At 42.4% G+C, this 25707-nt stretch overlaps 1 protein-coding gene across 2 annotated transcripts in view; it reads left to right on the top strand.

The window, feature by feature from the left end:
• Nucleotides 1-3349: 3349 nt before the first annotated feature.
• The window catches only part of LOC135235915 (mastermind-like protein 2), a 64355-nt gene continuing 41997 nt past the window's right edge, over nucleotides 3350-25707 (top strand). Inside the window, exons 1-2 of one of the 2 annotated variants that reach the window (XM_064301947.1) lie at nucleotides 3350-3798; nucleotides 4534-4668. Coding sequence is in view for 1 of the 2 variants with exons in the window: in XM_064301945.1 (XP_064158015.1) it covers nucleotides 4249-4668 (420 nt within the window). In the remaining variant the exon portion in view is untranslated. Of the gene's footprint in view, nucleotides 4669-25707 lie in introns of both variants that reach the window. The other variant, XM_064301945.1, reaches the window with a different exon arrangement.

Below are 25707 nucleotides of genomic sequence, written 5' to 3'. Positions count from 1 at the left end.
TGATATCATTTTCAATGTTTAAATAGTAACAAGTTAGTTTCCAAACCATTAAATCTCACCCAAAGGGACTTTGATGCTCCCAGATTCTGGTGATTCTCCTTGACAGTTGGCAACACAAGCAATATCCTGAAAACAGGAAAACGCTGGAAGTCTGCTCAGAATTAATTGCCTCTTGTTGATTTGTTTCTTTGCTCATAAAGGACAACATTGTGGGTGATGTTTGTTTGTTATCACTTCTGCAATTGCCACTCAGTAATCTGTGGGCAGGAAGTGATGTCGCCAGTGGAGGACAGACAAGCAGCGATGAGTACTGATAAACACAGTTCTAGGTACAGAGAAAAGTGCACATCCAGATACACTAGTAATTGGGTTTAAGTCTGGAACATTTTGTTCTGGCTTGACTAAAAGGCACATAATGATGTTATTTGAAAGGTAACAACAATGAGAGACTGATTGCACAGGTCCTGAATTGCTCAATTATACAGAGAGCCCTGTCATATCGCAGCACCATTTGTCAGTACATAGCCAAGGATGGTAAAACAGTTTTTTTTAAATTAATGTTTAGCCACTTAATGAGAGAGAGTAATATTCTGCATATTTATTTATTTTATTGTATTTATTTTACATAATGCACTTTGGGGAAAATGGTCCATTCATCTTTCATTGATAAACTGCATGGAACTTTACTCAGCTTTGAAAAAGTGCAGATTTTTTTTTTTTTTTTTGTTTTTTTCAGTAAATGTGATTTTTAAATAAAGTGTGCTTATCAAGTTATTATTGACATCTTTTCATTGTTGCTGTTGTCAGAAATGTGACAGAAATTCCCTTTCGTCTAATTTTGTGTTCTTAATTAGACAAGAATATTTTTTATGAAAAGAAGAACAGGCAGTTCAACCTTTTGCATTATTATTATTATTATTTACCCTATATACTTTATTCAGTTTGGGAAAGCGGAGAGGGTTGCAGATAGCGAGGGTTGCAGATAGCGAGGGTTGCAGATAGTGTGTTGTTGCCGGAAATCAAATCCCAGGCTACTTAGGGGGGGGATTCAAATTTGTGTCGGCTGCCCCACAGACACATTGGTATCACTTTACAATAAGCGTCTATTAACTAATGCTATCTAATGTCTTAGTTATCACAAATAAGCCATTAACTACTGCATACACAGAGGATGAACTTGTTAATTCTATTTCCTCTGCTGTCCATGCTGAACATTTAGGGTACAAAAACTCACTTTGACAAACCCTAACTAACCAATAAGTGTCGTTAATGGACGCGTCTCCCTTAATGGACATGAATTACTTGTACGGGTATAAGCAGAAGAAGGCTGTAGTTTTTTTAAAGAGAAACAGGCCTACAACTTAGTGCTGATATTAATTAGTGGACTTATTCTGAGGGATTGGTAGTGAAGGTCAAAGTGCTGTTTGCTGGTAACTCTTATGATGCATATCCAGCTAAAGCAATAGAGTTCAGTACTGTTTTGTGCCAATGGTAATTGGAAATTTCCTGTGCAGACTGTGTGTGTGTGTGTGTGTGTGTGTGATTGCGTGTATGTGTGTGAGTGTGTGTGTGTGTGTGATTGCGTGTATGTGTGAGAGAGAGGGGAGGATGTGTGTGATTGTGTGACTGAGAAATTGAATGTCTGCATGTGTCTGTGTGCATCTGTGTGTGTGTGTGTGCGTGAAAGTGTGTATGCCTGCAGGCGTGCATGCCAGCAGTATGCTTTCCTGTGTGTTAACTTGTGTCTGTTTCGCATCAACTCCTGAAGCACCCAGGTGAACAAGACTTACTGCACTGTGCAAACTGTTTCATAAATTTCATGGAAAACAAAGAAGCACTCATTTTTAAACAATTAACCATATTTCAGCACAGGCATATAGTGTGGCGTTTTTGCTTTTAAGTCTCACTAAATTAAATTCATGTTCGTGCATGAAAAAGGGAAGTAAATTACTGGGTCGTTCCTCTTCTTTTTACACTGTCCTCAGTGTGTTTTGGCTCCGGCAAGCAGACCAATTCATGCATTTCTTTCCATTAAATACTTTCAGGATGAAGACAATGACTCCATTTCTATGGAGCCTGCTGAGCTGGGTGTTTGTGTACGCGTTTGGCACTTAGTGTCTCCGACGGGGGAAAACGCGGCAGCTCTAGTTCATTGCTGCTGTTTAAGTCCCCCTTTTTTCCCCGAAAGTCTTTGATCAAATGTGTGCCTTTCTAAAGGAAAATAGGGATATTACTTTCCAACGCACTCGAGATTAAAGGCCCGCCAAAACCCTCAGAGAATCCTTTAATCCAGACATGAATGTCTGGAGATAATCCTTCTGCACAATTAACAGACAGTCAGTCTTTTTTTTGCACATGTCCATTGAATGGTGCAGTCTCATTCTTTTTTTTTTTTTGCACTGCAGTGATGTGTTCTTGTCAGAATGCCCCAGTATCCTAATACAGCAGTAAAAAAAAAAAAAAAACTACTGATTAACTTCCTGTAGCATGTGCAGAAGACTATTTACAGCCTTGCTAGAACGTTTTACGACCACTTAATGGAATACTTAAGAGTTTAGATTAGTTAAATTGGGATGCTTGGTGGTTATTTCAGTCGGTACCGTATCCTAGCAGAGGGCTTTATAAGGAAAGAAAATTGGATATTTTCCATATTGAGACATTTTGGATGCTTTCATAGATCTCATGATTGTTCCAGTTCAGAACTGAGCCCCCTGGGCAAGTGCTTATCACTTTTTTTGTGAACAAATTTTTATTAAGCCGCATATGTACAAAGGAAATATCAGCGTGTCAATATGGCCATTTTCAATTTGGACAGACAGGAACATTTCCAGAAGATAAACAGAAACCCAACTTTGAACTTGCTAATTGAACCCAAGTGGTCTAAATACAGAGATAACAAAAGAAAAATTTATAATAAATAACAGGGCAAACTCAGGAGGTTCTGCACCATAGACTAATATTGGGTGTTTATCACCACATGAGCCTGTGGATATAATTTATTTGAGAAAGCAACTGTATTATTTTAGCATCGATACCGTTGATGTCGTTTATACCTAAGGTGTTATACATTTCACCTCATTTTCATTATGTCTCTTGAGCTAAATATGAAATTGTATTAATATTGGCTTTTTTACATGCATATTTGCAATACTGACTGACAACTTGAGGTTTTCGTGCAGCTCCCCCAACGTCCTGCCACTGGTTTCTGGGAAAATGTGCGCGACTCCTCACATCCACATGGGGGCGCTCCGCCTGTTGGTTTCCACCATTGAATTCCGCTCCCTGTACCGGTGTAGTTTCATTTGAATTCCACTAGAGTCCGCAAAAGAACACCATCCTCGTTTTTTTTTCTTCTGAGGTACAATGAGACTCTGTAATGTCTCCTCATCCCCGTGCATTGAGGTGCCTTTTACTCAGACGAACAGCTGAGAACGGATTGAATGGGGAAAGCGTTGCGGCGTTTCTCGCTGCTTCTGCACATCTTGCGTTTTAATTCCACTTTTAACCTGGAGCCATTCAGACAGGCATACCCAGTTCTTGTATCAACTATCGGATCGGAGAAGATTGAAAGAGAAATACTAAAATAATGCCTTGAAAGTAGCTGGAAGTTTGTTTGACCGATTACCTTTGCAAATGGATTTTTGGGGACATTGTTTAATTTATTTTGAGAGAAGCCGATCGGAGTTCATTCGCGGGGAGTGTGGTGTGGGCAGAATGTTAATGAACGGAAATTCGTTTTATTAGAAATATTTCCGAAAGAAAATAAATTCGCCGCGCTGGTACGTCTGGCGCAAACTGGTATGTAATTCAGTGGCTTGTGCATTTCACTCGATCTGGGATTGTGTTGGTATAGCAGGCTACGTGCTGTAGTCGGATACCTGCTCACTGGATGATTATCTAAATTGCTAAGTAGCTATCTGTAACCACCCTCAAGCAGTTAAGCTGAACATATTGTAGAGACCAAAATATAATTAACATATCCTACGTATTTATTTAAAGTTGGTCATATTGTACTTTTAATACAATAGCTTAAGCATGTGTTTTTCATAACAGTGAGTCAAACCCTTTTTTTTTTTTTACTTCATTGCAAAGATGTTAACCGTGCTGTATTATGCGATTGAATTAATGTGTTGTTAGTTTATTAGTTGCGGTTACTTTAAGGGTAGGAGGCCCTTTTTTTAACCATTAGTTACTTTGAAAGCCCAAAACTATATTTGCTCAGTATATCATATTATTGGCCCCAAGAGCATGGGCGATACAGCTCTACCACAACCCTCGGCGGGCGGATTTGTACCCATGCTAGGTGTGGGTATGGTAGGCTCGATGCCAGGTGCGGTGAGCGGGCCAATTCCGGCCCCAAGGGGGTCGGCTGTCCCGCAACTGCACAATGCCATAGTGGAACGTTTGCGTGCCAGGATAGAGCTCTGCCGGAAGCACCACTCCACCTGCGAAAGCCGCTACCAGCGCGGCCAGGCGGAGAACTCGGACCGGGAGCACGAGAGCACTCTTCACCTTCTCAATATCGTGCACCAGGGACCGGGGAACAGAAAAACCAAGGGCAACAGAGGCGCGGCGCAGCAACCTCCAGAATACAACAACAGGATAAACGGAGAGCTAAAGTCCCAAAACAGCTCCGAGGGCGATTCAAAGCAGTCTACGCGAATAGCAGTAAGTAGACGCTTTCTTTGATTTTTTTCATCTTTCACTTAGGTTGCCTGTCATGCGTTTCGGGGGGAAATGCGATAGACGTTTCTGGCCCCAGAATCTTATTGACATGGTATCTCGCTGAAATTACGCACATACAATCAATAAAGGAGGTACAAAATATGGGTCAGTATCCTCCATGGGTGTTTTTCTTCACGTTTTAGGTGTCATGGGGTGGTCTTAGTTGGAATTCATCACTTCCCAGACCTTCAAGTCATTTTAAACATGCATTCGCTCAGAATGAGTCTGTCATGCATGACATGCTCGACAAATTAAGTAGCCTCACCTTATTCCTGCTCTCAAATTGTATATAAATTGTCCTGACCAACTGAAAGCTGCCTTTATTTAATAAATATGTCACTTCTTTGTATTATTTGTCAAACAGCAGCCTATTTAATCCAGAGAAATGTTATAGTTAGTATATAATTATGTTACCTTCCTAAAAGTGCCTGGTCTACTCATACCATATTATGTCAATACATCTACTATTTCCTGCTATGGTTACAACACATGAACCTATTTGTTACGTTCACAAGTACCTTTATTTGATTTATTGGTCACAATCGTGGGATCGGATTGGTGTAACTACAGTCAAGTTCTAAACTTCCATGCTGGTCAAATCACATTGGCATTCAAAATAGCCTACTTCAAACCATTTCCCCCTGTAGTCTGCTTCTCTGTTTGCATATTAAGAGGCTCATGTTTTATTAATGAAGTGGTTTTAAAAAATATGTATATAGGAAAAAGATGACATTTATTTGTCACAGCGCAGGCAGTTAAATGGCATTTACTGCAACAGAACCTGTATTAAACACTGCTGTGGACTTAGCCGTGCCACTCAGATGACCCTGCAGAGAGGCCTGCCCATTTGATGAACCGTTTCTCTAATCTCACATTTGCATATTGATAAGAAACATCTGCAGCCTCTGTGGATGGCCTGTGGTGGAAGGAAGTCATAAAACTGTTGTCACATAATTTTGTGCAGTCTTTTTTTTTCTTCTTCTGTTTTACCCACAATTCCAAGTTCATGGGAGTAACAAGACCCCCAGGCATGCTACTATACAGTTAAATGTTCACAGTAAAATAAACACTGATGGAGTAACTCGTAATGCGAATGATCCCTGTTGGACTTAAATCGTTAGAACTGATTTACCACTGAGAATTCTGCTGTGCATTTTCTTCAATTCGTTATTATGAGGGCTTTTTGCTGGTGTTGTCTAAGTAATCAGATTATTTGTTGTGTCAACAAGAAAGCATTCCAAAGTTGTGGAGAATTGCTGACAGCGAATGTAATAGAAATCTTCTTATCATGCTGTGTGTAGCTTTGTAATGCTTCCCTATTGGAGTTCAATCAGATAAGGGACTTGGCTTTTTATGATTCAAACCAACTGACATTGTTCATTGGGTTTATGTTCACAATTATGGACATTTCTGTATCTCATGTCAACACATGTTCCACAGGTACTACTGTAGACCCCACATTCAAAATTGTTTCTGGGATTCAGAAAGAGGCAGTTTAAAATAAGCTGGATCCGGTTAATACAACATTGTCTGGTTTATTGCAGACGTAGAGCAACAAAGTGCCCTAAAACCTATTTCTCGACAGTTGACATTTTCCCCCACAAAGTAAAACCTGCTGAAAGAGGGACACTCCAGCATCCCGTCATTACTGAGAGGATTTACTGCTATTAGCGACAGTTTAGAAATGGCAAGAATTTTAATAAGGTAACATAATACGCTAGGGTACCATCTGAAGTACAACCGTTCGGAACAGATAAGATCAGTTCGCCAATGAAGGGGCTGTTGCTACGAGCGATTTCAGAAACGATCACACGTCTGGTCTGCTGGGCTGCGGCGGACAGCTCACTCCCAGCTGAAGGAATCATTATGGAGGACCGCACAGAGAAAGCCATTCAGGGGCCCGCTTAAGAGCGGAACTGCAGACAGACCGCCTTTTGTGCTCTGCAGAGAACTAACGCTACTAGTTTGCTGTGTGGCGGCTCACTATTTTCATTTGGAATCTCAAATGAGGACGGATCCTGTGAGATCTGGCCCTTACTCGTTCAATCGTTCATTCTTTCATTCATTCATTTGTTCATTCGTTTATTTATTCATTTATTCATTCGTCCGATTTCTTTTTTGGCTGAGAAGGGATTGAGCACCGCAAAACAGGCTGTGTGTTCATCTTCCCAAGCAGTTTTCAGGAAAAGAAAAGAAGGAGAGTGGGCCAAAGAAGACCTGTGCAAATAGAGCGGTCAGCACAGGGCTCGGTAAATGAGCCCTCTCCTCTTTTTTTCAGCCGGGGGCCCCTGGAATCAGACACATAAATACCAGTGACTGGGTTTGGGACGGGCCGCATGTGACCAGTCCTGTCTGCTGAAGTGTTGTTTCAGACTGGAAGACATGGAGACTTGTGAAGTGTGGCCGTTCCTCACCGCTCCAGTACAGCCCTGCAAACCTGCAGTGTCCCAAAGCAGGAAGAAATGCGAGAGGGTGTTAAAAGAAGTCCGTTTTTTACAGTGTGTGTTTAGCCCCACAATCCCCTTCTTTTAATTCCTATTCGAAGGGGGTTTAAGGCCAGATTCGGTCTAATCACAGTCTAATCTAATATGGTTTGCTCTGAACTTTGACTTATTAATGTTCGCAATATTTATTTATTCATTTATTTTTTTTACACGTTAAAACATGTTCAGTAGCCAGAAATCATTATCGGACTCCCTTAAATGCGATGCTTAAAAGTGAAGTACAAATTGTGCATCCAGGCCAGATTGAGTCTGCCTTCAGATTTTCCCGCATGCGGGCAGTTGTGTTGTGTTGTATGTTCTATGGGGAGGAACAGATTACTGTACATGGTGGGTTTGTACAGTAGAATTTGCCTCAGATTCAGAGAACGGTGGTGATGTGTTGTGTGTATGAGCATCTCCTGCTAGGCTCCAGTGGCTGTGCAGTGTGCTTTAGATTCAATGTAAATTATGTAATGTGAGGATGGCCGTGTAGCATAGTGGTTAGGGAACTGGGCTTGCAACACCAAGGTTGCAGGTTTGAATACCAGGTGAGGCACTACCGTTGTCCCCTTTAGCAAGATGCACAACCCGGATTGCTTCGGTGAATATCTAACAGTATAAATGGATTGTATGCAAAGAATGTAAGCTGACTAGGTTGGCCTGGATAAGCTCATCTGCCAAACGTGTGGAATGTGAGTGTAATTTTAAGGAGTTGAGCCAACGCTGAAGATTTAACTGTGCAAAAACCCTGTGTGGGGAACTACAAAGACCAGACGAGGACTGTGCGACAGTATAAGATTTCCCCTAATGCCGCCCTTCACTTTCCACACTGATAGAACTGTTCCTGTTGTCACTGTCGCTGCATGAAATGGAGAGTCACATGGGAGAAAGGTTTGCCGGCAGGTTTTAGATCCACGGATTTTCGCGTCACCCCTGGTCTGGCTCGCAGAGGAGAATGCCCTCCTACGGGTTGGCACAAAAGTTTGATTCACGGGGGTGGAGCAGAGCTTTTTAGAGGAAGCTACCCCTCTTTCTGTGTGTGTCTGACGGTCCAGGGCCAGGGATTTTGGGCCCCACGAAAAGATCTCACATTGGACCCCACCACCTCAGGCTAGTGAAACCCTGCACAACTGCAGCAGACTTTTTTGAAGGTCCTTGTCAGTAAGCCTCCCCCCCCATACAGCACCACTGCTCAGGGCTAGTGCAGATTTTGTATCTGAGTGCCATGGAGTGAAAATCAATCCACCCTCAGTGTTTCCTGGCAGATGTGGGGATGTTTCTGCAGTAGTATACATGCACTGAAATGGCAATTATTTGGGGAAATGACCCCACCCCCCTGAATATTAAATAAACTAACAAGAGTACCTCGAACAGAACAGTCTTCAGTGCACCATGTGCTTCTAAAAGCATCCAAATTGTGTCAATTTATAATAGCTAAAGTTCGCTTTTATATAGGCTGAGAGAGAGAGAGAGAGAGAGAGAGAGAGAGAGAGGGATTTAAACAGTTTTAAAACATCAGGGGGTTTGATGTTTCATTGTTGGCTAAGGAGCAGAATGAGCCACACAAAAAAAAGAAAGAAAAAGAAGCTGTTTGCGTCATCCTGTTCAACTGAATTATTCTTCCTCATTGTAATTATGTTTTTAAAGTGACAGGGGTACTACAGATGACCAGGGATGTTATTGTTGCACTCAAAAATGCTTACTGTAAGAAAGGAAGCCTTGCTAATAGGTATTTGATTATTATTTAATTCATAGCCTCTGGATTAATGGATTGCAATTACACTCACATGCTTAGAACCAACTTAATTGAGACCATTCTTTTTGCGGTTTTAATGCCGTGGCATAGGAGATTGGGGTCTTTATTTTCTGGGAAGGGCTGCCTAAGACGCAATACGATGAAAGTGTGAATTCAGCAGAACAGGCGCGTGTTGAAATGAGCATGCTACTGCCGGGGCAGTCCATTGTATTCTTAGCTGTCATACTCAATTATCAGAGGTTTGACAGTTTTAAAAAAAAAATGTTCATATTAGGCCGTTTGAAGCACGGGGAGCTCCATCTGAACGCGGAGAGCCACTGAACACATTTTCCTGGCTACGTTTACATCGGCTAAACAGACCTTGAAAATGCAATTGTTAAAAGTCCCCTGGTGATTGAATGTTTGGCGCATTGGGAGGGTCTCGCTATTTCCTAATTCGCAGCGGTGACAGACGTGGGAACCCGCGGGCTTCGCTACCCGTGGCCCCGCCAGAGAGAGCGGGGTGTGTTTTTTTGTGTTTATTTTCAGATTGAAAATACTGATCCATAGATACGGCTGTGATATGCGCCGGTGGCGATGACTGAGCCGAGCGCTATTTTAATTACCTCGGCTGTCTCCTTTCGCAACGCGTTGGAGACGGTGAGTCTACAGCACGCTTGGCCACATCAATTCACTCGGTCAGTTCTACGTATTTGTATTAAGCACACTGTTTGCCCTTACTTTAATGTTTGGCATTTGCCTATCAGTTTATCGTACAGATTGGGAACAACCTTATTACCTCATTCGAACATTTCAGAAGGTATGATTTTAAGACGTTTTAATATTTTCCTTTTTTGTATTACCATATAAAAACATTTCCAAAGCTATAGAATTAGGCAGCTCATAATTTTATTGCCTGAAAGAAAGTATCCTTTCATTTTAGACTGAAAATACAGACCATTTAATAATCCTTTTGTTATGATCCAAAAATGTGCAGCCTCTAACAAACCCTATGATTTATCTCAATTATTTTTCTTCATAACTCTGTTGAAACAGGCAATTGTCATGTGACTGTTTAAAAGGAGGTGTGTGACTAGAACGTTATTCATGCCTAAGTAGAGCGGGATAGGCTTTCCCCTGAGGTGTTAGCTGAAATGTTACCCCGCAAATTGTGCCACTGCTTGCGGGGTAAAGAGTATCACCAGTGACTCACAGAACCAGCACAGCCACAGAGTCTCTGGCTGCAGACAAAAATCACTGATACGGACATTAATGAGTACTCTTTAAAGCATGTTACAGTACTGCTGAGGTGTGGCCTAACAACCTCCCTTTATTGTGCAGGTCATGCCCCTTGACGGTGGCACTTCTTTCACTGCGACTTTGCCTATCTCTATCTCAAATGGTGTTTGCGTACTATGTTCATTGTGCTTTTTGTTTGTGCATCGCTTTGGATGAAAGTGTTTGCTAAATGACTAAATTGTTAAATAGTCATTGCAGAAAGCTCCTTGTGAGTTTTTGCCTCCATTCAAATGTCCATTGTAAACATTCCTGAGACAGTAGTTTGTCTGAGTCAGAAAGCGTTTGAAGGCTCTATGTTTGCTTGCCTGATTATGCTCACACTGTTGGTCCACAAATATAGCAGAGCCCATTTGTGATGAATATGACATTTACACTGTCTGAAATAAAGATAGAGTGGAGGTGCATTTTTGTTCTTTAAGGAGCAAATTTCCCAAATGTACTCAGAAAATACAAGAATGTTCTATTTGTGTGCTAATTAGTACCTTTCACTAGCAAAAAAAAAGGCACTCATGAATTATGTATTGCTGGCTAGGGGTACAATTTTATGTACGCATAGGGTATCACTGCAGTGACAAGTGTTTTTCTGTGAGTGCATCATTCTATCAGCACAATATCGAGAAAACAGTTGTGTACACTATTCAAGAAACGTATGAGTCATTTGCACTCCTTATGGCTAAGTTCCTTCGTCAGTGGCTGGAAAGCTCATACAGATTGGATGGCTTCCTAACATCCAGCAGTTTAAGCCAGTTAAGCCGCCGGGGTTGCTTCATCGTTTCAGTGCCAAAAAAAATGCAGATTCCCCGTGCCACTTTTGCATTGAGAAAACAAATGCAAATTCTTCCTAAGTCGTGTGGCTGATCACCACTTAACCTTTGCACTCTTCTTTCTCGGGTGTTTTCGTCGGCAGCGCTCTTAAATGAGCGCGTCATTACAGTCCTGTCTTGGGCTTATTGCTTTGTGACAGGCGTCTAGTCGAGTGCATTGCATGTCAGTGTTAGACTGCTCAACATTTTTTCGCCGAGTTTTTCTTTAGACAGCAGCGTGCAGCTCGTGTAATGTGCCATTATGTTTCTGCGTATTTGTTTAACGGCTTGACTAGAACAATTGAAACCCGGCCTGCTCACCGCACGGCTTGCAAATGACATTAAAACGTCAGGAATCCATCGCGGAGACGGCAATTTCCCCTCTCTCCCACTGCACGCGTTTTTTTACAAGGCTTTCATTTCTACAGACAAAGCGAAAATGTGTCGGTGTAACAAGCTTAAGGGAGATGGCAAACTCCCCGAACCCGTGAAGCTAATCACCGGAACAAAGAAACAGGCGGCAACAAAGAACCTTCCGGGGGAAAAAAATAAAAAATAAATAAATAAAAAGTGAGCGTGTGTGTTTTCGGTGAAATCACAGATGTGTCTACCTCGTCTGTGTTGTGTTCTTCAACAGCGGTGTCTCTGTACCCCCCAGTACACTCAGCTCCTCATGTTTTATTCAGCTGCTACAGGGGGTTGGATCTTTGAAGGGAGCTGAAATCTCTCTGCAAGATGTAGCTCATCCTTTTGTTTTTGTTTTTTTGCAAGGGTGAGGTGCTTTAGAGTGACAGCAGGGGTCTTGCCCCATTCACCGTTTAATGTGTGTGTGTGTTTAGTGTGAGTGTGATTGTGTGTGTGTGTGTAAGAGAGCTCTTGTGTATGTGTGTGAGTATGTGTGTGTGTGTGTGTGTGCGTGTGTTAGAGAGCTTGTGTGTGTGTGGCTAAGCCCCAATAGCAGTCGTGCTTTCAAAGCCCCTGTTCTCTCCTGCAGACCTCTCATATCCAGGGATGCTCGTTTCCTTTCTCAGACTCCTAGTGCTCAGGTTGCCCTCACCGAGCAACATCAAGAGGGCAGCGGAACACCAAGCCCTCCATGTACCAACATCTTTCAGATTTGTGAGGTGAGGTGAAGGTTGTAGGTTTTTTTTCTTTTTTTTGGCCATGTTTTTTTTGGCCGTGTTGTCATCCTGTATTTAAAAAAAAAAAAAGTATTCTCTATTCTCAGACACGGCTCTAGCCTTTAATCTTTTGGACCACCAAATCTCACGGATGCTGCGTGTAAATTTAGACATTTTTTTATCGCCCCTTTGTTTGGTTCCCGTAGGGACCTCCTATGCCTGGAGCCGGCCCTGTGTATTCTCATAACCTGTGAGGCCGGTCCAGATTGCTTAAATCCAGTGAACTGCTCCAGTGCAGTTGCAGGGCCGTACCTGTTTTATGAGTTGCTCAGGGGAGGTGCAAAACTGCAGTTGAATTTGCATATGCATTATGTTGTCAGTTTGTTCCCATGAAGAATGAAAAATAGTCAACATCAATGTGAATAATGTGGTCACATTTTGTATTGAGTAGTGTACCTATTGCGTGACTCAGTAGCTGAATAAGCTAACGTCGTGTTGGCTGCTGCAATGGCCGCTCAGAGAGCTGTGTAATTACACATTGGTGCAAAGCTTGCATAATTAAAGGGTTCGGGGAAGAGTTACAGATGTTTTTGGTTTGGCTATATACTTACGGAAATTGTAAAACCTTGTTCCGGTTTACTATGTGTGAATGTCCTTACAATGTAGCTGCACGTAAGTTGCATGTAATAATAAAAATAATAATTAATAAATGCGGAAATGATGTTCCTTTTAATGGAAATTTCCTGTGTCAATATGGTATGCTGTGCTTTTTTTTAGGGAGGTATGTAAGGAGGAATTTCCTCCTTGAGGACAAATAAACGATCTATCTGTCTATCTAAGTATCAACAGTACGATATGCATGTTTACAGCGGGGATCTATTCTGTGGCATGTTAAAACGTTTCGGAAACTTGGTCAGTTGCTTTTTACGACGGCTCGGTCAAGGGAAATCCCAGAAACCCCGTCGGAGTGACGTCACTCGCGGCACGCATCCAAGAGCCGATGAGTTCTGTGTCACTTCCTGGAGCGCTGCTGTGACGGTTCGCAGATGGCACGCACCGATCGACACTCAGGAAGCGACGCGATCCTAAAATTAAACCACCCGGAGAGGCAACATGACAGGCTAATGACCGTGTGTAGCTTGTATCTCGGTCTGAAAGTAGACTGGGTCACCCTGGGTGTGTTGAATGCGTAGCTGGGGGCCCTCGCTGAATAGCTCTCAAAGGTACGCTGAGCACACATACGTTGATGGCATGCGATCCGCAGTTTGAGACTGAAGGGTGCGCCGGGTCAGTTGTGTCCTAATTAGACCAGCGATGCTCAGTTCTGGCCCTCGGGACCAGCAGCACAGCTGGTCTTCTTTCTTCCCCTCCAATCAGGACTGATTTATGCCTGGGACACCAGGCGAGTTGAATCTCTGGCCAATTGGTGGCTTTAATCAATCAATTAACTATCAGGTAGAAAAGAAAACCAGTGGCACTACTGGCCTCGAGGGCCAAATTTGAGTATCTGTGCGTTAGACCCTGCTGCACAGCATTGCTGAGGGATTTTGAACAGATTCCCATGAGGACTGAGCAACCTAGAACTTGCACTGCAGTGAGTTGCCTGGTCCTGCTCTCTGTTACACTGCAATAAACATAATTGCAGTGTATGTACTTACTTAATTGGCAAGATAATGCATTAGTGGGTTGGCTGGGACAAATTCAATTTATGGTTGATTCATGTCTGTAATCATGCCCACCTTAATATTGCTGGCCGGTGCATCTCATTTTAATTTTCATTGGCTAGATGCCAGTCTGCCTGGCCAAGTTATCTTGTTGGGCCAAAAAAAAAAAAACTTCTTGGAGCTCAAAAAAAGATTCCAGAATGCTGTATAATGTTAATATCTTTTTCAATCGTAACTCCAGGTGTGGCCAGCAAGGTTTTCTTAGAAAAAAAATAGTGCATATCTTTAGATGAAAAAAGAAAGAGTGTTTATTGTTTATTTGCAATAATTTAAAAAACTGGATTTTTCCTTGAAGCTTCACAGCACTTTTGATGGTAGAATTCAAAGTTTTACCAAGCCTATCTGTAAAAAAAATATATATGTATCTAATATATCCATAGATATATTAAAGTAGACAAACAACGCACTTCAGCTTAAATGGGCCTTTTGTACAGCGTGTGTTTCCATCCCTCACCTCCCTGCGTCTACGGTCACGCGTCTCAAATCAAAAGCGTGCTTGAGAAACGCACTGTCTGAACAAAATGTTTTGATAGCGCGCGTATTTAAACCCACGGAGAGAAGGGGAAAAATGGGCCATACAACGTAATTAGTCTCTGCCCCTTTCACTCACTCAGCGCTGTCTAGCTGTTCATTTGAGCGCTGAAAAGCTGCAGGTGGGGGTGGGGGGGGGGGTACACATTGTGGAGAAAGGCTAATTGTTGAGGCTAATTACACGTGCGTCAAACTGCTGTCAGGATACGTTTGCCGTGCGATTCCTCCTCTGCGTTTCTCGAGCTGTGGAAACGCTCTCAGGCAAAGGGGCGAGCACAGTTGTGTGGCGCCACAAAGCCCGTGGTCTGCAACGCCCAATTCCAAAGTGTATTTTATTTATTTACTTATTTATAATAAATAATAATGCATTTATAAAAGAATAGATGTTCTGCCCACCTTGTGCACTTATCGAAATGGAGGCCGGGAGCGGAGAGGGTTACATATAGAGATGGGTGGGAACGCAGTACAGGACGTGCCGTAGTGGGGGGGAATCGAACCCCCAGCCGTGCGGGTGGGATTCGCGTACGGGCTGGGAGTCGGCCGCGTTACGAACCGCGCCACACGGTCTCCCTGTCAGAGGTGGTTTTTATCTCGCTGTACTGTATGCAAGACACTGCATTTCAGCTCCAAACTGTAAGTGCTGCCGCCAGGGTTTTGTCTGTGGAGGGACTCAAGCGCAAAAAATATTCTACTTTATGTACACTTTAAAAAAATATATACTTTTAGTGTACATACGAATTATGTACTAACTGTACACATTTTGTGTTATATTGGCTGTACTTTAAGTACAACTTTTTTTAATGTAACATTTTAAGTGTTCTTTAAATTAAGTACAAAAACTGTAAGTAAGTACACTGTAAGAAACATTTTTGTATACTTAAATTATATTTTTATACACTTAAGTTATTCACCTGAGGAAGCTTCTGATTTTGCCCTGTAGTTCAGGGAATGCTATACAGTCTCACCAGTTTAGTTTATACGGGTCCAAGCAAGTTAAGACTCTTGTGGGAACTTGTCTTGCTATTTCATAGTAAATTTTCTTAACAGGCCTAAAGCCTTTATTTACAACAAAGACATTTAACAGTTGTTACCAGATACTACCCATGAAATTATAGATTTTGACCACAGTTCTGCTTTAATAAAAACAAATGAAAAGTTTGACATATTGCCAGGAGTTAGAAGATAAAACGGGTAGATAAAGATTACAAGGGAACAAACATACTGTATCAAAGAGAGTGACCGTGTGCGTGGGTGCGTGCGTGCGTGCGTACGAGCGTGCGTGCGTGCGTGCGAGCATAAATAAGCCCAGGGGAAGTGCGTAACGCTGGCCTACACCAGAGGATTGTGCTGACGCTGGGATGAAATTCAGTGCTGATCGCTTGTCAACAATTTCCCTTCATTCCGTGCATGTGCATGGTGTGTTCTTACATCTTTATTAGGTGCTAAAAAACCGACAGTAGCACAAAAATATTTGTAACAGTTCCCTGCAGGAACATGCCGTTATTTTCACACACGCTGCCGTCAGGGTAGCGGTTTCCTATTTAAGTGATAACCGCGCAGCAGAGAGGGTTTGCAAACATATTTTGTCCAGTATGTGTTAACGGTTCGCGAAGTCTTTGTCGTAGAAATCTGATAAGCAAAGTGGCAGTGGGTCACAGTGATTGGTTAATTGACAGTAAGATTTAAGCGCGAAACATTTTAGGATCTGAAGTGCGATGCTTTTATTTGTTCCTGGGCGAAGTTAAAAGAAAATTTTAACACCGGTGGACTTGAGTGCTTCTAGGAAAATTAAATGCTGTTTACCTCCATTGGGGAAGAAAAGAATATTGTTGCGTTGCTTGAAAGACAGTGTTAATGAGACCAGACTTCTTTAATCTTCATATGCTGTTGAAAATTCAGAGAAAACGAGGGTGTATTGTAGGGGGTGGGGGGAAGGGATTCCATTCATGCTTGATCTGATTTCAGCACAGAGAGCTTTGAGGTCTGTCAGGTTTTTCCTGCCCAGTGTAAATTGGAGAAAGAGAGAGAGAGAGACAGAGAAAGAGAGAGAGAGAGTGAGAGATTGATGATTGAGACTTTGATACCCCGTTATTAGAACATCATTGTCAATTCAGTACAGTAGAATAAAAGATTTTTTTTTAAAACACACAGTATCAAGCCAGACACAAACTTAAAAAAAACTGTGTTGATGATCTGAGAGAGAGAGAGAGAGAGTGAGTGAGAAAGAGAGCAAGAGAGGGAGACAGACAGAGTGTGAGTCAACCAACTTTCTACAAGTGCTGTGCTGTCGGCCTCACCTGAAATTAGACCCGTGTGGGAAATTTTCAGGTGGATATGTTCATTGGAGAGGTGGGCTGGGGCCTGAAATGTTTTCACATGCATGTACGCACACACACACACACACATACACACACACACACACACACACACACACATCACACACACACACTCATACACACACACAAACACACACACACACACACACACACACACACACACACACACACACACACACACACAAAATACAGCCACAGGCAAACATACACATACTCACACTCTCGCACACACACAAACATACAAGATGTTGTAGAAATGGCATGCATAATGCAAACCTGTTCATTGGAAGTAGCAAGTTCAGCGAATCTCTTGCCTGGCCCCCCGAGTTAATCCTAAGAGCTGCATTTTAAACTTCGAGTTGTGGCTCTAAGCAAGGCTTGCGCTGCACTCAGAGAGCAGAGAGAGAATAACGTGCATGCATGCATTTTTCAAAAGTAAGGACTTATAAGTGCCTTACGGTCAGATTTGGTTTCTAATCTGTAAATCTGACACTTTCTTTGTCGTTACCATGACGGGCAGACACATGCTAAAATAGGCCGCTGTGAACACGTCGCGAGAAATCAGATCATTAAAGTTCCCGCCTCGCGTGCAAACTGAATGAACCCGGTCACCGCAAACACCCGAGAGCCGCGTGCTGCCGCCGCGCGTGCTTTCTTGTGCAATAACCGTTTCGGGACGGAACGTGGGAGAACGTAACGCCTCAAAGACAAAACGTACGTAAGGATTTCAGCTGAAAAGGCTCTCGGGAACGAAGCTGTCCGAGCAAGGGAAGCTCGCCTTGGTTTCCCCCTGGAGACCGCGGGCACAACATGTCTTTGTGCGGCGTTTGACAATGGGATCCTGAGTGAAACAGATTTATTCAGAAGGACTTCAAAAAGATTCATATACCCCGGGGTTACTGTTCCAGGCAGGAAATGAGAAAGCAGGCTCCTGATATCGGGAATGGGGGAGTGTGGGGGGTGGGGGGTTTGGGGAACCTCTCCACAGAATGTCAGGTCAGATTAGGGGGGTGGGGGGATGTGGGTGTTGGTGGGATCAGAGTTCAGCCTTGTTTACATTACAGCTCAGGATATTTCTCAGACTGCGGCCAAGTCTCCGAGTTTCCCAGGCTCCCGGTTCGCTCAGCGTCAGGAAGAGGCCTGACCACTTTCTTTCTCCTCCTTCCGCAACCCCCCTTTCCACCCCTCCCTCCCTCCAAACTCTCCTCTACCGCCTTCTCCCTCCCTCTCCCTCTCTCTCTTCTGTGAACCGATTCAGACTTCATTTAAACTTTTCTTTTCTTTTTTTTGTCAGTGAGAACTTTCTTACTTTTTGTTTTCTCTCTTGGCAAAGGTTGGAAGAAACGCTCAGCCTTCTGAGTCAATGACACAGCAAAATTCATAAATTAATAATGAATGACTGCATGTGGGCTTGCAGAAGCTGAAATCTTGCACATATAAAGAGAACCATGCAATCTAACACACACACCACACACAGGGCATTTTCTTTTAACATTTTTTTCATGGATTCCACTCAGCATCGTGTCCATGGTGATGGTGAACAAGTTTAGGAGAAAGTGATGTAGCAATTGTATTAAAACGGTGCCTCCTTAGGGAACATTAGTTCTACTTTATTCCTGCTATGACAATTGATTTTGTTTCGTTCATGAATAAGCATGAAAAAGCAACCTCCTGCCTTTAGCATGTGTTAAAATTTACCCCAATGTTAATGCCTATTGACAAGTGAAATGAATTAATTTGGTTATATTGCTAACGTATGTGGATCGGTAGCTGTTAGTAGCGCGCGCTTGCAGAGAAGGTGACGCAGCAGTTAGCCACCCCCGTGCGGGTTTTCATTGCTAGCGCATTCTTGTGTAGTAATCCTGTGATTTTGCTGGACGGCCGGAGGAGTTTCCCCTCTTCGGTCTGTTCGGGACATCCCAGCCACACACTGCAACCCCTCACCCCACTTCCACCTTAAATCTGTGGATTATCCTAGAGGAAGTGGCGTGTCATTAGAACACAGACGCCCAGTGAAACGGTAATAAGCCGACCCTCTTTTTTTTTTCTTCGAAATGCATTATTATCTTAGCAGTTAAATAGCGCATGACAGCGCTAATTTACAGCTGTTTACATAGAGGCGGATGTGTATACATGGTTTCCTGCCAGCAAGGGCCAGAGAGGGAGAGACTGAGTGTGTGAGAGAGAGAGACAGCACATAGAGACCCATACAGGGTTAGGACAGGCAACTTTGTGCTTGCACTGCAACATAAGACTGAGCTGTGCACCATTTAATTGCACATAACAAATGTGACGTTTTCAGAAAGCTTATGAAAAATTCTAGTTAAAAAAAAAAACATCCAAGGTAGAGGAAATAAGTTTGTATTCTTTATGATTGCTTTTTTATTATTTATACATAAAATAAAACCTAAAGACATGGTGAACAATAAGAACATGCCTAAGGTAATACATGATGTTAGGTTCTTTTCAAATTTTTTTTTACCAGTTACCTACCTTATTGGCAGCACAATGCATGAGCAACTGTTAAAGTAAAAGGGTCAATGGCCACTGAAGCTAGACTAATGAAATTATTATTATTATTATTAGTAGTAGTAGTTGTTGTTGTTGTTTTTGTTGTTGTATGTTGAATGATAATAATAATTAGTAGTAGTGGTAGTAACATGTACTACTACTAATAATAATAATTTGTATCCTTTATTTTAACTTTGAAACCATGTGTAGCCTATTACATGTATTTCATATCAATAAAGCTCTTTGAATTGAATTGAGTTTGAGAGAGGGAGAAAGCGTGGGAAAAGATAGTCTTTATCCATCTGGAGATGTTTTAAGAAAACTATGCTTTCCGCACGTTAAAAATAATAATAATAATAATAATAATAATAAAAAACAGACATGACACATGCAAGTCTAACTGAGCTGCGTTCCGGAGTGCACCAGGGTTTGGGCCCTTCTCTGACCGCTGCCGTCAATATGATGGAAATAAGAGAAATGATATCTGACAAATGACCGCGGCAGGAAGCTTGCTTTTTATATCTGGCCCACTGCGCCTGGGTGTTCTTTCACAATAACTGCCCTTTCCATTCTTATTTATTTGCGGGCCTCTAATATTGAAATACTGGGGTCACATTCATACAGCCTCTAGTTTACTGTTACACAACATTTTTTTTATTGCTCACCAAGAAAAACAGTGAAGCTCTGACTTAGGCATTAATCTTCAGTGTCTGACATGAATTTTAAAAAACTGCTCAGTAGACAGAAAGTCTCTGTCATGTAATTGTGTAACGCCAGACCCTTTGTTCTGTACATATTTTTACTTGATTTATGGACAAGGCCTCTGGAAAATACCAACACACTGTGCTAGTTCTTTGTGTTTGTTTGTTTTTGAAAACTTGTTGCAGTGAGAAAGCAGCCGAAGTGTTTGCATTACATTGTAATACAAATGCAAACTACAGTTTTACAGGAACAACCTAAAATCTGTTTATGTATCCTAGCACATTCAAACAAAGGAGTGAGAAGTGCATGTGTGCAACATTTTTCTAAAATTCCATTTGATTTCTCTGAATTCTAAAGAGTATTTAATGAATGATATCTGAAAGACCTTGCATGTACGCTGTACTAGAAACACGATATATTTAGCAGCTTATAGTCATCATTTTTCAGCAGATTAGTGTTTACTGGGAGGTTTTATATCCTTGGTGAAATCCTTTCCATACCTCATTATGAGGCCTAGTACTCCTGGTGTGGGGGGGGGGGGGACATTCTGGGAAATGTAGTTCTCAAGTGGTGGTGGAAGAGGTTGGCGTAGTGTGCCGGTGACATGGTATGACTGTGCAGGCCCCTGGCTGGTTGAAGCTCCGCTCTTTGCTTCCTCTCTGGTCGGTTGAAAGGCAGGCAGGGACACTACTGCTTACCCTGCTGTCAGGAGATGTGAAATGAGGAAAGAGGCTGGACCACATGACTCTCATTCTCTGTGAGCCAGCGCAACATGGTAACCTGTCTGAATGTGTAGCTGGTGTCTGTCTGTCCGTCTGCCTGTCTGCGGTTACAGCAGCAAATATAACCAGTGACAGCAGACAGGTGCTGTTGCTGTGCACCTATGATCTTTCCTGAATTCCTTCATCTTCTTCATCATCTTCATCTTACCAGTAGTGGTAGCTGCATGAGTTGTAATGGTAGTAGTAGTAGTGGCAGTGGTTTGTGGTCAGAGGTGGAAAGTCCATGGGTCAAAAAGTAAAAGTCCTGCCATGTGGTTCTTTCACCCATGAATTAGTATCTCCTTGCTGAGGAAATTGTGCAAATGAGCAAATCCAGGTGATTGGAATGAAGCACTGGGGAGGATTTTTTTACTTTTTGAGCCTGGTAGCTGGTAATAGTAGTATGTGTAGAAGCCATAGCGATCGTACTGGAACGTGTCATTGTTGTGTGCGTCGTGATTTAAGGTGCAATTCTCACCTACAAATCCAGTCAGCATTCCTCTCTTTCACCTGGCTGCTCCGTGTAAAAGTGCCGGAGGAATTTTCCGAGGTGTTGCTGATGATGCTCCGTTGGTGTGCTTAACCCTGTAAGATGTGACATCACAAATGTGCCATTAGAATATTCTTAACTGAACATTCTAATGCTCATGTGGTAATTGAACGGAATGTTCTAGAAAGCTGATTTAGAGCGTGAAAAAATATTCCAAAAAAACCCACTCTTTAAAGGGTTAATGGACTGTCTCCGTGTGCTAGCCAGCAGAGAAAGGGATGGCACCATAATTCAAGCTGATGCATCTGAAAGCTTTTCTGAGTGGTCAGATTGAGTGTGGCAGGAATATGTTCATTATTTCTCTTCTGAGGAATGAAATTCCTGTATCATTCCTCTCTTCCCCTCCATTAAATGAGACCCCAGTGGAGCAGCATGAAATTCTAACCAAATTTTATTTATTTTAATCATCTGGTAGTTTTCACACTTCTTGTCTCATGGTCTGAATCATCTTTGCGTTGGTGCATTTATCTCATAACTGATGATTGTCTCTGCTTGGCTGGTGCATCCTTAACCTTCCTCTCTTCTCTAGTTCCATCTCTTTCTCTCTTTTTCTCCCTCTATATGTATTTTCTCTTTCTCATACATAATATATTTCCTTCTTCTCTGGGAATGTAACTACATACCTTGAAGTTTTCACTTTCCTGTGTAGCTGGGAGCTGTGTGTGTGTGAGAGAGAGAGAGTGTGTGCATGTGTATATATGTATGCATGTATGTGCATGTCACTGTGTATGTGTGTGCATGCACGTGTATGTGTATGCACATGTGTGTGTATATGTGTGCATGCACTTGACTGTGTGTGTGTGTGTACTGTATATGCGTGTGTGTGTATGTGTATTTGTATGTCTGTGTATGTGTATGCATGCACGTGCACGTGTGTGTGTGTGTGTGTGAGTCAGTGTGTATGTTTGTGCATATATGTGCACGTGTGTGTTTGTGTGTGTGTATATGCATATGTGAGGATATGTCTGCATGCCAGAGACACATAAATGAATAACGAGAGATGGGAAGCAGAGGGTGTGTGAGAGGTGTGCGTGAGTGAGTGAGAAATACATGGGTGGAGAGCAGAAGAGGTAGAGTGGGTTAGAGATTGGGAGAGAGAGAGGGAGAGAGAGGGAAAGGGAAAACAGGAGTGAAAAAGAGAGTGTTCCTATTTCACTCCCACTCTCCTCTACACCCCCTCCCTCTCTCTGAGCTGCCCCCCCCCACCCCCACCCCATTTCCTTCCTGTTCTTTTTTTAGAGCCCATCACATTCCCACATCCGGCAACAAAGAAAGTCCTGTACCATTTCCCAACAGCATTGCCCTGCCCGGGAAGGCTGCCCTATCGGATCCAAATATTTTTCCTTATTCAAATTAATGTCCCTCACTTTCTCAGCGAACGTCGAATGTTACCTGGACAAGTCAGCCCAACGGCCTGTGGCCTGAGGGTCCGAGTGGTGCTAATTTGACACTCCAGCAACATGCGTGTGTGTGTGTGTGTGTGTGTGTGTGTGTGCGTGCGTGCGTGCGTGCGTGCGTGTGTGTGTGTGTGTGTGTGTTCACACTCATTAATGCTGAACAATAAATGGATTGCAGTCTTGCTTTGCTTCTTGGTTCCAGCATGCTTGGTTCATTCTGATGCTCCATAATGCACTTTCATTGCCAAGGCACATGATCCTGTGCTATTTTAGGGTCAGGACAATATCACATATTTTTTTTAAAAACACACAGTTCATCATTGATATTTCTTTTTTGTAACCTTTCACTGACCATCGAAGGTCGTGCCAAACACTGAGAATTTCAGTCTAAAGCCTGAGGGTGTGCTGTAAAAACAGTTTTTTATTTATAATGTAATTATAGATGCGATTGTTCAAAATAAAATAAATATAAAAATGCGTGTACTTACAGCTTCAAGCCATGCATTCTTGAAAAGGGAGACGGCATACTTTACATGTAATAAATTAGTAGAACGTTGACGCTGGATGTCGTCTGTTTGCAACGGTAAGAGAAGCGGCTGGGAGCAAAGCCCACGCTCCTGTCGGGAACACTCCGGCTCAGAAGCGCGACGTGAGCGGGACCGCTGCGCTCCCGCTCTGACGCGCGGCCGACGGCTTGCCCCGAAGGCCCCCGCCGACAGCACAGCTTGGGCTCGTTACCGGCTCCACCCGTCACAGTGAAAGGTCATTCAGGCGGATCTGAATTCCGTCAACATCTTGTAATTTTTTTTGATAATTGCGCGATGAGACCCAGAGAGCGTATAGAGAGCCCCTTAATAGCACATTAATGGAAAAAAAAAAAAAAGTTTTTAAGTAATTTCGGTAATGGATTTCTTTTTAATTTAATATTTATAAATCTTTTAGAAGGCACCATGTTTTCCGCGGGAAACAAGCCCGCGGGGAAATTAGGTGTCCTTAAAAGTAAATATTTGCCCAACACACTTATTACTAGATTCCATTACTGTTACGAGGTTGGTCAGGGTAGGAAGAGGAACCATTTCATTTTTTTTCGCAAACCTTTCTGTTTGCCCAGTTCCTCGTGGACACCAGGGGATTAGAAGGAGACGGCTGCTTCAGTCTGCATGAAAATATTTGTCATTTAATCTTTATAAATATTTGATGTCCTGCAATGGAATTGAAATGATTTCATAAATAATTCATGCTTTTGGCAACAAACACATTAAAGATAGGGCCCCCGCTTTTTGCTTGTAGACGATTCACATAATACGGGTTTGGGTTTGTTATTACATTCCAGCCCGAGAGGACTTTCCCCCCCTTTTTAGGACCAGTTCTTTAATATTGATTTTTAACATTGATTGCCTTTTGCGCCGGCTACTTGTAAAAGGTCTGAATGGCATTGAACGTCTCACGTTACTCTGGGCCCGACCTTGTTCCTGTTGTTCTCTTTACAGCATGCTTTCTGAGTTGGTTTTATATTTGCTTGTATGGTGATGATTTTGTAGGGTGTATTTTTAGTTGCATGCCTATTTTCAGTGTGGTATATTTATTTTATGTGATGCAACAGCAGTCCACCCTGATCCACAGCCCGCCAGCCATACCCTGTACTAAACTCTGGTTGTTCAACCACCATCTTTGCACCAGGAGCAAGCATCCTGTTCTGCAAAGCAGTAGTACTGTGATTGTTGCTACAGAAAATTACAGAATTCCTACCGACCCCCCCCCTCCCCCCATCTGCCCCGATATCTCCACCCCTCTCTTCAGAGAACAATTGTTAATTTTCCAAGAATTCACATTCTTAATATACTGTATTTCAGTTCTATTTATGCATGTATCTTCTGTTATTATCTAATGTTTTTGCTCCTAGCCTTCCGCTGTTCTCAGCGTATCCTGTCTGCCCTGCTGTCTGGAAAAAAAAAAAACCTACTTTTGTCTTGTGCAATGCACATAACTGCTCAAATCTTCTGTTCTGAGTTTTTTTGTACAATCATTTTTTTTTTTTTTTTTTTTAGAGATTTCGTTTTTTTAAAGACATGGACTCAATCTCGAATTAGCCTGTGCACAGGTGAGAATGCACTGTTTGAAGATGGATGTGGTTTTGAGGCATGTGTGCTGAGAGTATGAGCATATCAGAAATCTCATAATGAGTATGAGCATATCTTTCACTCTCATGATCTCATTTTTCTGCTGTGTTGCAAAGATGCACACTGTTTATGTGGGTAGATTATTTGCAAAAGAGCCAAAAGATTTTCCACGTAGAGCATGAAGAATGTATATTGTGTGTTTCTGTTTGCATGCATGCGTGCATACAAAATAGGTGACGCGTTAAAATATGCACAGCTGTTTATTATACTGTCAGTAGCTAAATGTGCTATGACAGTGTGTAGATGCAGTCATGGAGATTTTTGATGCATCTGTCACGTTTTGACATCTCTGAATAATATATATTTTTATCACAGTGATCAAAGGGCCAAGGTTCTGTATATGGGGGGGGGGGGGGGGCTGTATTTTCCTGCTGGTCCACCCGTTGAATAGCCCTGGTGTATGCGTTACGTACAAATGCAGGGAAAGGCCCCTAGCATTACATAATCAAAACAGTGATTCATGGGAGAATTTATAGCCATCTTGCTCGATGCTCTGCTGGTCTTTAACAAGCTATTACAAGCCCCAGTACAATCAATATAAAGTCACAAGCATCTGCACAGCAGCACTCCCCGGCCCTGCTTTCACTGACGCGAGCTACAGGTCAAAGGCAATAAATCTTTAGCATGTTTCTTAGTCCGGCTTCTGACCTGCGCAGCTCGTCTGTGTAAAACCATGTCAAGACGTGACGGACAGGACAACCGCGGCGTGGACGAGAACCACTTACCTGGGCACTTGTTTACTGCTTGTTTGTATCCCCATACTTATTTTCACTGGTAATGATGGTCATTCACAAAACTTGTTTTTAAATTAACCATTGAATTGAACCATGGCTAATATGCAATAAAAAA

This window comes from Anguilla rostrata, chromosome 12, assembly GCF_018555375.3.
Source record: "Anguilla rostrata isolate EN2019 chromosome 12, ASM1855537v3, whole genome shotgun sequence".
Lineage (NCBI taxonomy): Eukaryota > Metazoa > Chordata > Actinopteri > Anguilliformes > Anguillidae > Anguilla > Anguilla rostrata.
Note: the sequence above shows the minus strand (reverse complement) of the source record. Positions and strands in the feature narration are given on the sequence as shown.